This window comes from Misgurnus anguillicaudatus, chromosome 9, assembly GCF_027580225.2.
Source record: "Misgurnus anguillicaudatus chromosome 9, ASM2758022v2, whole genome shotgun sequence".
In the NCBI taxonomy this organism is placed as follows: Eukaryota; Metazoa; Chordata; class Actinopteri; order Cypriniformes; family Cobitidae; genus Misgurnus; species Misgurnus anguillicaudatus.
Genome location: NC_073345.2, coordinates 7996607 through 8013106, shown reverse-complemented (window position 1 = coordinate 8013106; position 16500 = coordinate 7996607). Strand labels below are relative to the sequence as shown.

The 16500-nt window shown below is 45.2% G+C and overlaps 2 protein-coding genes across 3 annotated transcripts in view; one reads left to right on the top strand and one right to left on the bottom strand.

Annotated features, from left to right (window-relative positions):
* The window catches only part of arl3l1 (ADP ribosylation factor like GTPase 3, like 1), a 39266-nt gene that overhangs the window by 18454 nt on the left and 4312 nt on the right, over positions 1-16500 (bottom strand). The window contains exons 3-5 of the mRNA XM_055179498.2: positions 15984-16100; positions 15779-15829; positions 12720-12905 (exon numbers count right to left, since the gene is read on the bottom strand). Coding sequence (XP_055035473.2) covers positions 12720-12905; positions 15779-15829; positions 15984-16100 — 354 coding nt within the window. The remainder of the gene's footprint in view (positions 1-12719; positions 12906-15778; positions 15830-15983; positions 16101-16500) is intronic.
* Positions 12787-16500, top strand: part of rgs14b (regulator of G protein signaling 14b) — a 50936-nt gene continuing 47222 nt past the window's right edge. For both annotated transcript variants that reach the window (XM_073871079.1, XM_073871078.1), the window contains exon 1: positions 12787-12917. The gene's annotated coding sequence lies outside the window, so the exon portion shown is untranslated. The remainder of the gene's footprint in view (positions 12918-16500) is intronic.

Here is a 16500-nt window from a genome sequence, read left to right as displayed (position 1 = left end):
AAGTAGAAGCTCCCTTTTTAGTCAGAGAGTCAGCAAGTTGTTGCTTTGTAGCAGACCAAAGGATCTGCTTGATGTTTCCAGAGTGGATTAGTTCTTTTATGCTGCTGATCTCAAGACGAAGTCTTTTTTCTGTAACAGACTTTATGGACTTCACAGCATCAAAAAGAGAATGATTGTCAGTTACACAGATAACTGGCAGGTTGTTTAAAGCAATGTTGCCTGTTGTAATTTCTGAATAAAGAGCAGATATACACATCCCATTATCAATGCCATCGGCGAGCGCCAGAGTTTCTCCTGCCAAAGTGCTTCTGACGACTCTTCTGATTCTCTTAGATTGCCAGGAGATGGGAGAAAATTTTCCATCTTCTCCCACCAAGAAAATTAGATGTCCACCTTGAGTACCGCCGTCCGGAAGATTTCCCAATGAGGCATCGCTAAAAACAACCAGTTTCAGGGAGCTGTCTTTTCCCAGGTTCTGAAATTTTAAAATGACCTCCTCTGAATTTAGTTTTCTGATAAGCTTGTTTACATCGTGCAAAGTCTGAACAGTAGCATGTTTTGTAGTTGAAGCAAGGAGAGAAGTGTCACACATTATATCTGGTCTACTCTGTCTAGCAACCCACTGGATTTGTCCAATCTTGGACCTCAGCATGCCAGCTTCCAAGTTTGTCAGTGGAGCTGTACGTTGCACAGCTCTGGTTGGATCCAAAACAAAAGGCTGAAGATTCTTTATATATGTGCTTTGACGTACATGTATCTCTCCATTTCCAGAAGAGATTTCCATTCCCACATAATTAAAACTATCACTCTCTTGACGGCCAACTTCAAAAGCTGTTTTCAAATGTGGGATGACCAAAGAAGAAAACGTTTTCGAACCAGCCCACAGAAAATCATCAACATGAGAGGCGAGGATTCCAGTCAACTCACCTTTGTCGTCCAGCCAGTAGAACACTGCAGGGTCAATATGTGATACATGACCTCCCAGCTGTTGCATGGTATCTTTTACCTTATTATACCAGTACAGAGAAGCATCCACTAAACCATACACACATTTGTTTAGTTTCCATAGCGTTCCTTTGCACATTGCTTCTGGAGGAGGACGAATATAGACATTTCTAGACAATTCTTTTCCTTGAAGAAAAGCAGCTTTGATATCAGTTGAGTTCAGGTGCCATTTCCTTTGACATATGACTGCCATAACAACTCTTAGAGAATCTGAAGCACAAGTAGGAGAGTCTTTAGGAAGGTCACTGACATTTAATTCTTCGAAACCTCTTGCAACTAGTCTTGCCTTAGGTACTATACCCTCAGGTGTTTCTTTAATTGAACACACCCACCTTGTGCTGATACATTTTTGACCATCATCTTTCACTTCCTTAAACGCACAGTTACTTTTCCAGTTGTCCAGCTCAGTTTTCTTAGCTGCAGCAAAAGGTTCGTCTTCAATAATCAGCACATCACTTTCATGGTGAGGATTACCTTGTACTGTGGTGACTGGGGTAATAATCTGAAGGTCATCCACTAGTGTTAAGTCAGCTGACCCAGTAATACCTGCAACAGTCTCTGGGTGGGTGTACTGTAGATTGTACCAGTCTTTGTGTTTTCCTGTAGCTTTTCCTGCTCTGCTAAGAATTTGTGCTGTACGTGACTCACCGCTTTCTCTGTCTGTAAAGATAATGGTTTGTCCCGCTTTCAGTTTAGGAGTACAACTTCTTGCATCTTCTCCTGATTGAGGCAGTGTGTCATCTTCTGACTGAGTCGATGTGTCATTTTGTTCATCAATTTCACCTTCAACATTTGCTTGTGATTTCTCAATGCTATCAGTGTCATCGTCGTACTCCATACTGTTTAAAACTGCAGGTTGTAAAACTGTACTGTTCTCAATGTCTTGTTCTTTTGCATCTCCGTCTTCCTGTATTGTGTGATTTTCATCTGTCTTTCGGAGCCTAGAATGGTGTACACGAACATAAGTACCTCCATGCCGTACAAAAATCACTGCCCCGTCCTGGCCAATCACGACACCTGGGCCTTTCCACTGTGCACTATCTGCATGCTTGTAGTAAACTTTGTCACCAGTCTCATATTTCTCATCTGTAGGTCGTAACTGTTTGCGCAAAGCTCGTCTAATTCTTTCAGAGCATTCAGACTCTGTAAACGCTCTCCTTGCAGCATGTAAAACTGAAATGTGCTGTCCTACCAAAGTACTTGTACTACTACTTTCCAGAGCTGGCGGTTTGTCAGTAAGGACTGATGGTAGGTTTGGATTTTGACCAAATACAAGCTGGTAGGGACTGAAACCGTGGACATTGTGCATTGAGTTTTTTGCCATCAGTGCCCAATCCAGGGCGGTTTTCCAGTCACATCTGTTGTCATTTTTCACTTTCATTAGTATGTCTGTAAGCGTCTGATTGTGTCTTTCCAAAAGACCATTACTCCAGGGACTATATGCCGCAGTTGTTAGGACGTCAGTTTGATTGGTTGCTTTGTTTCTGTGTTTTCATTGTCTGTGTTTATGTTTTACAGCTCTGCTCATGCGCGTCTGTCGTTTGGGTTCTTCATCAGCGTGATTTCCTACACCTGCGTCACCACACCTGTTAATTATTTACCCCTCGTTTGGTTTGCTATATTAGTGCCCTTAGTCTTTTGTTCCCCGCGAGTTCGTCATTGTATGTGCCTTGCCAATTCTCCTGTCCTGTCTTGTCTAGTCGGTCTAGTACACAGTATTATATAACTCCAGTTATCTGTTTATTTTGTTATTTTATTTTATCTTACAAGTCTAGTAATTACTCATAGTTCCAGTTTATTTCTTTAGTTATTTTCCGTATTTTACCTGAGTTCTCTGCTGTCACCATCTGCCAGGTTACCCACTGCTCTGCTTTCTCTGAGTGGCTGTCATCTCACTCCCCGCTGCAGCTTCGGCTGTTGTGCTGCCAGAGGCGCTGTCCAGCGTACCCACGCAGGGTCTGTAGCCGCGGTCCGGCTTGCCCGGTTAAATTCTCCATGGAGGTTAAATTATTCACCCTGTCATCGCGCAGTGGATTATTCACCCTGACTTCGCTCAGTGGATCTGTCACCCTGTCTTCAAGCAGTGGATTTCTCAGCTGGCCTTCGCTCATTGAAACTCTCACCCTGTCTACGCACAGCGGAAAATCTCACCCTGTCTACGCGCAGCGGATCTCTCTCTATCTTTGATTTTTTTCTCTACATTTTTCACCCAAGCTCAGCCTTGTGGTCATTGACTGCCTTAATAAATTATCATTTTTCTGCAATTGGATCCTGTCTCAGTCTCCCTCTGTAGCCCTGACAGACGAACTCGCCAACTAAATGGATCCAGCAGATGCCGAGTCAGTGCGTACTGCCATCATCCAGCAGGGAGCCTGGTTGGGTCAGCACACGGCACAGATTTCATCAGCGTCCCGTGAGGTCGAGGATCTTTCGTCTCGCTTCACTGAGCTTAGCACTCAGCTCGATCAGATCCGACGAGAGGTCAGTCAACCCCGCCAGCCTCTGGAAGCGGAACCCCATGCCACCAGCCCTCCGCCGTATGATGGCGATCCCAACTCCTGCCGGGCATTCCTTTCCCAGTGTTCCTTGGTGTTTGCACTTCAGCCCCGAAGATATGCTACAGAACAGACCCGGGTAGCTTTCTGTATTACCCTGCTCACCGGGCGAGCGCGTGAGTGGGGCACTGCGGTCTGGGATGCCCGCGCACCCTGCTGTCAGTCTTTCGATGCCTTTTGGCGCGAGATGGAGAAGTTGTTTGACCGGTCGGTGCAGGGGGATGCCGCAGCCGCCCGTTTGGTGCGTTTGGGTCAAGACAAGCACTCAGTCACGGACTATTCTATAAAGTTCAAGACTCTGGCCACAGCGTGCGGTTGGAATGACTCAGCTCTACGTGCTCAGTTTGTAGACGGCCTCAATGATGAGATCCAGGATGAAATCGCTTCCCACGATTTGCCTCGTTCACTCGATGAGATCATCGAGCTCGCGCTCAAGGTTGAGGCTCGGATGCTTCTTCGCCAGCACCGCCGCACGCTGCGTCACCGGGTTCTGCAGAATGAGTCGGCCAGTCCTACCACGCCCACCTCGTTGTCATCGCTCACTGAGGCTGAACCCATGCAGCTCGGTCGCATGCGTCTCTCTCAGAAGGAGAGAGAGCGACGTCTTCTGAATTGTCTCTGCCTTTACTGTGGCAAGCCGGGGCATTTCGCTAAAGGGTGTCCGTTAAAAGATCCAGCCCGCCGGTGAGACCGGGAGTCCTGGTGGGCGTGGCTACTGAAGAAATCTCCCGTGTCTCTAGTTCTCATCTGCCGGTTATTCTGTCCTTTGGGGGCGTGGATCATCCCACCTCGGCTCTTCTCGACTCCGGTGCCGAGGGTAATTTCTTGGACGAGGAGCTGGCTCGCTCGTTGGGCATTCCCGCTGTTCCCCTCAAGATTCCTCTCGTGGTTTGGACTCTCAAAGGGCAGCAGACGGCGCAGGTCACTCACTGTACACCCTCGGTTAGTCTTTTTGTTTCCGGCAACCACCGTGAGGAGATTGTGCTGTACCTTCTAGGCTCTTCTCTTTCGCCCATCATTTTGGGTCATGCCTGGTTGGCACAGCACAATCCTCACGTGGATTGGCGTAATAGTGTTATTTTATCTTGGTTATCGTCTTGTCATGTGTCTTGTCTTGGTGCTGCTTCTTCTGGTTCTGTTTCTTCTGTCTCTCAGGTTTCTGCAGCCGATCTGACCGGGGTCCCGGCGGAGTATGGAGATCTTCATCAGGTGTTCAATAAAGCCCGGGCCACCTCCCTTCCTCCCCACCGGCCGTATGATTGCGCTATCGATCTCCTCCCGGGCACTGCTCCGCCTAAAGGTAGACTTTTTTCTTTGTCCGGTCCCGAGAGAGAGGCTATGGACCGTTATATTACTGATTCCCTTCGTGCCGGTCTCATCCGTCCCTCCACTTCCCCTGCGGGGGCAGGTTTCTTTTTTGTTAAAAAGAAAGACGGCTCCCTACGTCCATGCATTGATTACAGAGGTCTCAATGACATTACCATTAAGAATAGGTATCCCCTGCCTTTAATGTCGTCGGCCTTTGAATTATTGCAGGGAGCGCGCGTCTTCACCAAATTAGATCTGCGCAATGCTTACCATTTGGTGCGCATTAGGGAGGGAGATGAGTGGAAGACAGCTTTTAATACACCTTCCGGACATTTTGAATATTCCGTTTTACCGTTCGGGCTTTGTAACGCTCCGTCTGTCTTCCAGACTCTGGTCAATGACGTGCTGAGAGACATGATCAATAAATTCGTGTTTGTGTACATTGATGATATTCTCATCTTTTCTCCGTCTATGCAGGTACACACTCAGCACGTACGCAGAGTTCTCCGGCGTCTTCTTGAGAATCAGCTCTTTGTTAAGGCGGAGAAGTGTGAGTTTCATAGGGAGTCGGTTTCGTTCCTTGGTTTTGTTATTGCCGCGGGCGAGATCCGTCCAGACCCTTCTAAGATTAAGGCGGTAGCCGAGTGGCCAGTCCCCGACACTCGTAAGGAGTTGCAACGGTTTCTGGGTTTTGCCAATTTTTATCGGCGATTCATTAGGAACTTTGGTCAGATTGCTAAACCTCTCACTGCTCTCACTTCCACTAAAGAATGTTTCCGTTGGAATAATGACGCTCAGGAGGCCTTTGATAATTTAAAGTCCCGGTTTATCTCTGCTCCTGTTCTTTCTATTCCAGATCCGGAGGCTCAGTTTATTGTGGAGGTAGATGCTTCTGATGTCGGGGTAGGCGCCGTGCTTTCTCAGCGGTCTGCGAAGGACGGAAAGGTGCATCCGTGCGCTTTCTTTTCTCACCGGTTGAGCCCTGCTGAACGAAACTACGACATAGGTAACCGGGAGCTGCTGGCGGTTCGATTGGCTTTGGGTGAGTGGCGTCACTGGTTAGAGGGGACCTCAGAGCCCTTCTTGGTTTGGACGGACCACAAAAATTTGGAATATGTCCGTTCAGCCAAGAGGGTGACATCGCGGCAGGCTCGTTGGGCACTGTTCTTTGACCGTTTTAACTTTACTCTCTCGTACCGGCCAGGTTCAAAGAATACTAAGCCTGATGCCCTCTCTCGCTTGTTTGGTGATCCTGACGTCGAGAGGGATGAAACCATCCTCCCTGAGGGGCGGGTGGTGGGTGCCCTCTGTTGGGGCATCGAACAGCGAGTGAGGGAAGCCGGACGAGAGAGTGAAGTGCCGGAGGGGTGCCCGGCGGGTCGGCTTTGGGTTCCGGCAGCGCTTCGCTCTGAGGTCATCCGGTGGGGTCACGAGTCTAGGTTTTTCGGCCATCCGGGGGTTCGGAGAACGTTGGCTACCGTCCGTCAACGTTTTTGGTGGCCCGCTATGGGCTCCGACGTCAGACAGTTCGTTTTAGCCTGTCATGTATGCGCTCGTAATAAAGCGTCTCATCAGCCTCCCATTGGTCTGCTTAAATCTCTCCCCATACCCACCCGTCCTTGGTCACACATAGCCATTGATTTTGTCACCGGCTTACCAGTTTCTAAGGGTAACACCGTCATCCTCACGGTGGTGGATCGCTTCTCTAAGGCGGTTCATTTTATTCCCCTACCTAAGCTTCCCTCTGCCAAAGCGATGTCTCAGATATTAGTGGAACACGTCTTCCGCCTCCATGGTTTACCCACAGACGTGGTATCCGACAGGGGTCCCCAATTTATCTCTCGATTTTGGCAAGAATTCTGTAAGCAGATCGGTGCCACTGCCAGCCTGTCTTCAGGTTATCACCCTCAGACCAATGGGCAATGTGAACGGGCTAATCAGGATCTTGGTCGTACGCTCCGCTGTCTGACGTCTCAATGTCCGAACTCTTGGTGCCAACAGCTTCCGTGGGTAGAATATGCTCATAATTCCCTGCCTGTATCATCCACTAACATGTCCCCTTTCGAAGCCTCGATGGGTTTTCAGCCTCCTTTGTTTCCCTCGCAGGAATCCGATGCGGCGGTTCCGTCTGCTCTGGCCTTCGTCCAACGCTGCAAACGCAGCTGGAATAGGGCCAGAAACGCTTTAATTCAAACTTCCAGACGAACTCGAGTCACGGCCGACCGACACCGGCGACCCGCCCCTCGCTATATTTGTGGGCAGAAAGTATGGCTCTCTTCCAAGGATCTGCCTCTCCGAGAGCCTTCACGTAAACTGGCTCCTCGCTTCCTTGGTCCATACAGTATAGTTAAGGTCATTAGTCCGGTTGCAGTCAAGCTCAGATTGCCTTTAGCATTCGGTCGGATTCACCCGGTTTTTCATGTGTCCAAGATCAAACCTGTTTTTTTTTCCCGCATTAATCCTGTCCCCTCTGCTCCCACCCCTCCCACCCCTCATCTAGTGGACGGTTCTCCTGCTTATTCAGTTAAGCGGTTATTAGATTCACGTCGGCGGGGCAGAGGTTTTCAGTATCTCGTGGACTGGGAGGGCTACGGTCCGGAGGAGAGGTGTTGGGTACCGGCCCGGGACATTTTGGACCCTGAGTTGATTAACGATCTCCGTCGGCGACAAGGTGAGCCCCTTCTGGGACCGCCCGGTGGCGGTTTTGGGAGGGGGGATACTGTTAGGACGTCAGTTTGATTGGTTGCTTTGTTTCTGTGTTTTCATTGTCTGTGTTTATGTTTTACAGCTCTGCTCATGCGCGTCTGTCGTTTGGGTTCTTCATCAGCGTGATTTCCTACACCTGCGTCACCACACCTGTTAATTATTTACCCCTCGTTTGGTTTGCTATATTAGTGCCCTTAGTCTTTTGTTCCCCGCGAGTTCGTCATTGTATGTGCCTTGCCAATTCTCCTGTCCTGTCTTGTCTAGTCGGTCTAGTACACAGTATTATGTAACTCCAGTTATCTGTTTATTTTGTTATTTTATTTTATCTTACAAGTCTAGTAATTACTCATAGTTCCAGTTTATTTCTTTAGTTATTTTCCGTATTTTACCTGAGTTCTCTGCTGTCACCATCTGCCAGGTTACCCACTGCTCTGCTTTCTCTGAGTGGCTGTCATCTCACTCCCCGCTGCAGCTTCGGCTGTTGTGCTGCCAGAGGCGCTGTCCAGCGTACCCACGCAGGGTCTGTAGCCGCGGTCCGGCTTGCCCGGTTAAATTCTCCGTGGAGGTTAAATTATTCACCCTGTCATCGCGCAGTGGATTATTCACCCTGACTTCGCTCAGTGGATCTGTCACCCTGTCTTCAAGCAGTGGATTTCTCAGCTGGCCTTCGCTCATTGAAACTCTCACCCTGTCTACGCACAGCGGAAAATCTCACCCTGTCTACGCGCAGCGGATCTCTCTCTATCTTTGATTTTTTCTCTACATTTTTCACCCAAGCTCAGCCTTGTGGTCATTGACTGCCTTAATAAATTATCATTTTTCTGCAATTGGATCCTGTCTCAGTCTCCCTCTGTAGCCCTGACAGCAGTGGTCTTTACCTCAATGTTGAACTTTTCTGCCATGCACCTCATTTCCTCATTGTTAAACTCTCCACCATTGTCACTAAACAGTCTTTTAGGTGGACCATGTATGCTAATCCAACAGTGGATGAAGCTCTTTACAATTTCACTTGCCTTTTTTGTGGTCATAATAACTCCAGCACTAAAGCGAGTGAAGTGGTCAATAGCATGAAGATACCACACTCCACAGTATCCAGTTCATGCAGGTCTATAGCTACTGTTTCATTGTAACTTGAGGCCATAGGCAGTCCCACCGCAGGCTTAGGTTTGGGCCTGCTGTATTTCACACATGTTTCACAGTGATCTACTATGTCCTTTAAAATCACAATGCACTCCTCATCATGATTACCTGAACTGATCAGCAGCTTTTTTAACCTATCCACAGTAGCATGGCCAAATTGTTTATGCAACTTTATTAGGACTTCTTTCTTTTTCTTTGAAGTCATGTTCTCTGTTACAAATAGAACTTCATCTTCACTACATTTCTCAGCATCACAGGAGGAGTCTTGATCCATCAGGTTTATGCAGTAATGTCCTGATGAGGTAAGCTCAAGGGTCACAGGGTGTTTGAACATTATTGCGGTGTCATTCTGAAGATCCAGTACAGCACCTGCTCTTTTTAAGGACGTTTTGCTCAAGAGCAGGGGATATCAACTGGGACTACTTCAGTTTCAATGTAACATTTGGTCTGTCCAATCATAGCTGGAATCTTGACCTGTTTTGTAGAATGTACAACTTTTCCATCTCCAAACTTGAAAGCTCTTGCACTATCTGTGCGTTTCAACTTTTTTAGCTCTGCTGTTTTTAGTCCACTGACGTAGTGATCAAACCATTTCTGTCCGCACACCGTTTTAGTACAGGCTGTATCAATAACTGCTGACCCAAGTGATTCAACCATAAACACTTCTGCATCTGACAAAGTTTCTTTAGAAAACAAAGTGATGTTACATTGCTCTACATCCTCAGTCAGCTTTGCTTGTTCAGTTCTGTGAGGGCAGTCTTTTGCTCAGTGATATGTACTCTGACAGATAGCACATTTAGATCGCCTGCCATATCTATCGAGAGGATTCGTTCCTGGCTGTGTTTTCAGTGGTCTTTGTAGACGTGGCTTGTTTTCTTTCTTACTAAAATCAGTGAAACATGCAGACTCACCAGTAAAGTGGCTTCCACGCATGTAATTTTCTCCAAAAATTCGTTTCAGAGCAGATTTCATATCCGCAAATGTGAGGGTTGCGCAAGCGGTAAGCGCTAATTGTTTATCTTTAGCATCGAGACCCGCTGTGTCGAGCAGTTTAAACGCCAGTACAGCATCTGGAAGTGTCATACCGAAATTCCGCAGCTTGTTATATTTGCTTTCAAACTCGATGATGTAATCGGCCATCGGGATTCCGTGCTCTCGTGTGATACGATCAAACTCCGTATACGCGTCGTATTGGCGATCTTTTTCTTCTTTCAGGAATACAGAGTCCAACTTGTCTAAAATAGTTTTCATACCATCATCTTTGTTTAAATCATCCGCAGATATTTCCAGAGCAGCATCTCGCGCCCTCCCCGTTAACGATAGCGCGACAGCCAGTGCTTGTTTCTTTTTCTCCAGCTCTGTGACACGCATCCACATTTCCACCTCATTTTTCCAGCTCTCATAACACTTCTTTTCATCAAACTGTGGCGGGACCTTGTAGTTTCCCGCAGCCATCCTCTGCTACCAATGTAAACTCGAATGGCAACAAACAAATAGCTCTTTTTAAGACTTTATTATCAGCAACCCTGACTACAGCAACCACTGCTCACGGGTAAAACATAAACATACATAACATGAGGCATTCTCACCCCGTTAGCGCCCCCACAAGGACAGGATGTTAAACTAACACAACTGACTCACTGAGGGGAGGTAAGGAAATTGTAGTTGCCATGGACACATTGCAGCAGAAGGGAACAAAGTCTTTGCTGGTAAGGAGAGGAACTGAAATGTCCCACAGTTGTAACTTTGCCCTACTGAGGTCCAGTAAGGCATGATTCTTCAACAGAAAGTCCCACCCCAACAGCACTGTCTGAGTGGTTTCTCTTACTACATGAAATATATGTTGCCATGACTCAGTTCCTAGCTGAAATGTCATTGTAATGGTGCCTAGCGTATCCAGCATCTGTCCATTAACGGCACGAGCCGCCACATAATCCTTCTTCAATGCGCGATTGCGTAGTGCTGGGATGGACATGCGAAAATCAGCACTAATGAGAGACACGCTGGAACCAGAGTCCACTAAAATTTGAACCTCTACACCCTCAATCACTCCCTTCACATATGACACCATCAGGCCTGGGCCAGTGTTCGTGGCTTCATTAGAGTCTTTGAAAATAGAGTTACTGACATTTGTGTTGTCTATTTGAGGGCCCTTAATCAACATAGCTGGTGTTTGGGCCGTAACATCAGCTACAGTCCGTTTCCTGGCCCATTATGTCGCTCTCCTGCACCGGGAGACAAGAACCGTACTCCACGTTTTCTCGAGTCATCCTCATAGCTGTTCCGTCTGCGAGGACTAGGGCTTGGACTGCGTCTAGGAGGGTACCGCATAGAGTATGAGTCGTTAACATCACCATAATCTGTACCTGACTTATACCTGTCGCTGTGTTTGACCCACTGTCTCTCAGGTGAACGACCTCTCTGTGACTGGCATCCACGGCCCCCACAGCAGCACTGACAGTCCATTAGATTGAAAGCGGCTCCATTGCCAGTCCTCCATTGTTTTAGAATTCACTTTGGCATTCAGTTTTTGGTTCTCATCTCCTAAAGGCCTCAATTGTATCCTCATGTCCCTCATTTCGTCTGCCAATCTTTCTACTGCTCTGTATAGTCCAGCATTGTCTCTTCCAGATCCAGAATTAATAGCAGCCACTGCCCCTTCGTCACCATCACTATGAGCGGCATTTACGGCCATATAATCAGTCTTAATTACATCTCTAGCATTTTCACACAGACCTGCAATTATGACGGCCTCCTCCAAATCCATAGCTCCTTGTTCATGGCATTTAGTTCTGAGCACCGGATCCAGGCCAGCCAAGAAACGACGACATTTTTCTTCCTTTTGAGCTTTCTCACCATATTCGGGAAAAGCATCGTCAACCAGCCTGCTAATCTCAGCCGCATACACTTCCAAACTTTCTTGCGGAGCTCGGGGCCGAGCTGAAAGACTGGCTCTGAAGCGATCCATAAACTGTCTTTGCCCGAATGCCTCTTTGAGTTTATCTTTAACAGCTGTATAATCCGACTGAACAGCACCAGTGAGGCTGTCCCACAGCAGAAATGCTGCACTGGTCAAACGTGTCGGTAGAATTCTTGCCAGTTCATAATTGTAGGATGCAGTGCCATCATCCTCAGTGAGTGCTCTGACCGCAACCTCAAACTAGAAAACTCTGCATAGAAAACTCTGCTTTTCATCACCGGAGAACGGCGGCGGTAACTCAATTCGAACGTGTCTGCTGCTCTTGTCACGGTCACGTCTCGGATAAATATCAAACTCCTCCTTGCACCACATAATGTTTTCGGTGGTATGAACTTGCACGCGCACCCTAACTTTCTAGAACTTTGAAAGCTACGCTAACTATTAAAACATCCGTCACAACACTGTACCACGCGAGCGCAACAAATAAACAAAACCGCTGCCACCAGTGTAACCGAGCGTTTAACTTCGGGTTCGCCTAAACTGAAATATAAGAAAATAAGAAACGGAGGCTTGTCGTCTGATAATGAACTCTTTTACTTTATTATTATTATTGCACCCCATCCAACGTGGTGCTCAACCCGGAACTCACATTGTACACACACACCGTCCTCCAGTGCGCATGCCCACACGCCATCTACGGCGAGCCCCGAGGGGAAAAGGTATTGCACACAGATCACAATGCAAATGCACTCAGTCTCGTGTAAAACTTAATCAACTCCAACTTACTGGTTAAATCTGTTACAGTAGTTATATTTGTATGTTTTCTTTCATCTTTTTTTCATACGGACCTTTCTGAAGTAAAGCTTTCACTAACTTATGACCAACTAAATAATAGTTTTATTTAAAGGGATACAGTATGATGGCAGTGGAAGATTTGCAAAGACCTATGGCCTATATAGTCACTTTCAGTGCATATTTTAATCTCTGAGGATTGACCATTTTAAACTTCATTAAATAAAGTTTACGTACATTACCTACACAAACATTATATATTTTCACTATTATTCCAGTTTATCTTCACGTACCTGTACACCTTCCCCAGACACAGCAGAGCAGGCCTGAATCTGCCACTCTCTGTCTCTGTATGTATGCAGGTTGAGTCCCTCAGCGATCTCACTGGCAGGTGAAGCTGTGGCCAAGTCCTGCTTATTGGCAAAGATGAGCAATGGTACACCTTTAAGGTTTTCCTCATCGATGAGTTCTGAAAGCTCCTGTGAAAGCAGGTGAACGCGTTTCACATATACACTTTAAGAAAGGATGTGTTCATTGTTTACACATTGTTTTGTGTTATCCTATTTAAAACATTATGTGTCATTCGTGTTGATTTTGTGTTCAAATAAATAAAAGGGACAACACAAGATATGTTAAAACAACACAAAGTGTGTACTTAAAGGGCCATTTCACCCATAGGAACATTAATCTTTATGGAAAGTGAGTCATATTTGTAGTCAAAATGTAACATAAATGTAGAATTTTGTGCCTATTTGACAGAGAAAAGACAAAATGTGACTTTAGAGCACATTTGTATGAAAAACTACAACTGCCACTATGCACCACAATGCACAGCTCTGCAAGCCACTCCCATTAATCGGAACACGGCTCAGACATGCTATTATGTACATAAATGCCACGTTAGTAAAACAAAGAAAATAGCCACCACCACTGTGTCTGACTGACACCAATCATGACTTACTTTTAAACGTGATGTTACATTGTGGTACACACAATAACACTCTGGCCTGGTGTCTAGCAAAGTCTTATTCAAACAGTAACGTGCGGTTTCAGATCCGCAGTACAAATGTCTTTTCAAGTAGTTAAAAAAAGTGTATACATTTTAAATGTTTATTTAGTTTTACCAATTTTCTTTTTGTCTCTTGTTTACTGTAATTACATTTGTGTTATTATTGGCCTCACTGCTCTCACAATATAGACATATAAAACACCGCTCAGATATGCTATTGTGTACATAAATGCCACGTTAGTATAACAAAGAAAATATAAATACTCACTTTAGTCAGACGTCCGTTTATCCCTGCATCCTCCACACAAACGCGTCCCCTGCATAATATCTCCACAGACGCGCTGCCTCAGCTCTTGGAGCTTGTGCTCGTAAACCAAACCACGTCTTTGAAATAAGCACGCGACCAGAAACATTCACAAAACAAACGGTCATATCCTTATCTGATCCAGAAATGTTAAACCGAAAGCAAGCGGCGCGAGTCCGTCCAAGCTTATATACTCCGCAGCGCGTCTGCTCGTAAACCGAAACATGTCCGTGAAATAAACGTTCCAAACGCGTGCAAACTTCCTCTCTTGCATAGAAACCTTCACCAAACAAACGTCCATATCCTTATCTGATGCAGAAATGTAATAAAGCAAGCACACAGCGAGAATACAGGCAGTAGTCTGTCCAAGCTTCTCTCCGCAGCAGAGGCCGATGGTTGCTGCGTCTTCACCGGGCTCCTCTACCCAGCCGACGCCCAGGCTCCGGCCTACTCCTCGGGCTTCTGTTCCTCCATCTGCCTCAGCTCTTTGCTGTATTGTGGTTCATAAAGGTGCAATGTACAGCGGATTAGAGCATCACGCTTGTAAAATCACCCTCTTCCATGTAATATTGATTAACTTCCACTGTTATTGTAACATGAATTCTGGCTCGCTCCACAACTTCTGTTTAGCTTAGCTTAGCATAAAGATGGCGGCTGGTCGTTTTTTTTCGGTCTGTGTTCGTATATTTTCGTAAGTCCCACCCACTTATCTGTAATTGGTCTGAAGCGTGAGTGGGTCCCACCCATAGCCCCCACCTTGGAAAAATGAGGAATGAGTGTCTGTAGTCTTTTACACTCAATAGAGATACAGGATTTCCTTCTTTCAATGACGCAAAATGACGATTTTTACATCATTGAAAGAAGGAAGTGCCTCACTGAAATCAGTATTTCTCCCCTCTCAGGGGAAACTGAGGGAATGGTGCACGACCATTCAAAAACATGACTGGGGTTCTAACGGTACAAAGCTTAATGCAAATGGGTGAAGTTTCCCTTTAAGTACAAAACATTAAATGCAGTGGCGACTCGTGAGTCTGCTCATGCGAGGGGCGCAAATTCAAAATAAGTGTTCGGAGTGTCATGTGTGTTGCTTGTGTTTTCAAAATATGTGTTTGTTTCGTCATGTGAATGCAACAAAAACAAAAAAATATCAAAAAATATGTGCGTCTCTTTTATCATAAACCATTTAGATGCGTCTGCAGCAGGCACTTATTTTGACAAGACACGTGATGCACATAAGTAGACGCGCAGAACACATATTTTGAAATTACGAAACAACACACATGACGGGCTACATACATGTTGTGACGAACTTCGAACCTCGAAAAAAAAAGTCACCGACCGCCACTGATTAAATGTGTTATCCTTAACTTGACACAAAATGATGTTGTTTTAACACATTCGTCTTAAGAGTGTACCAATGTCAATCTGTATAAACAAATATAAAGTTTTAAGCCTTAGATTAATATTCAACTTTTATATAAAAAACCTGACAATTTACTCACCTTCATGTCATCCAAGATGTTTATGTCTTTATTTGTTCAGTTGAGAAATTGTTCAGGGCCAGATTTACTAACAGCTTGCGCTGATGCAAACCACCATTTTAGCATTAAAAAACGACTGTCTAGATTTAGTAAAGATGGGCAGTGGATAATTAATTACTTTGTTGTATTTATACAATTTAGTTGTATTTTTGGATTGTGCTCTCCTGCTAGTGTTTGGATGTGCGCGTCTCTCTCTTTAGTATGAAAGTGAAGTAACCCTTTAAATAAAAAACTGTATTTTTATATAAAATCATCCTACATAATGTAAAGAACATTCTGTGAAAATATAACCTTGATTTCTTTCAGATAGTCTGAGTAATGTCATGTCAAAGATTGAAACATTAAACTGACATCTATTTCAAATGAGCATTTGAGACAAAACATGTCCACCACGCAAAAAGATTGAATTAAAGGCAGGTTGTTTTGACACATAAGTAAGATGAAACTCAAAAACAAAGCTGTCAGACATTGTCACAGATTAATTCTGTGCAGTCTTACCAGTCCTGTTTCCTCAAATCTCTTTTTGTCTCCGCTGTCAATCACATAGATCTAAAACAAAGGGAAAGACAATGAAGACTATTATAAAACAAAAGGACTTACATTACTTTCACCGAATGGAAATTTATTTACATACTCTAAATTCTCACATAATGTCATTTCAAGGACACTTGTCAGAGTTTAGCTGTAAACACCTTTTTCATACCAATAAATCTGTGTGCTCCAGATACTTTTTCCAAAACGGTCGAATCTTCCTCTGACCTCCGATATCCCACACGTTGAGCTTCATGCCATCGCAGGAGACGCTTTTAATGTTGAAACCCTGAAATCAACAGAGAGCAGGCAACATGTCAACTCCTTTTCTTTAGCAAAAATATTTTTTGGGGTCAAAATCTTGACATGACCACAGATAAAGGCATAACGTAAACTCCCAATCTAAATATAACTGCCCCTTTGGAGAGCTTCCAGCTACTGGGTCTTTATGGTTAAGTAATCTTTAACCGTGGGATTAAAGGCACTGTTATGGTGCTATTCTAAGAGCAGATTTTCTCCCCACACAGGCCATGGCTCTTTACAGCTTTAACTGGCTACTAACAAAACATACTTGGAATATAGTATTTGATCTAGGTCACAGGATTCACAGCAAAAGCTTCCGCATCAAAATGTAGCCACTGCAAAACCACTTATTAAGAATACTACAGATTTAATTGTTGCTATTATAT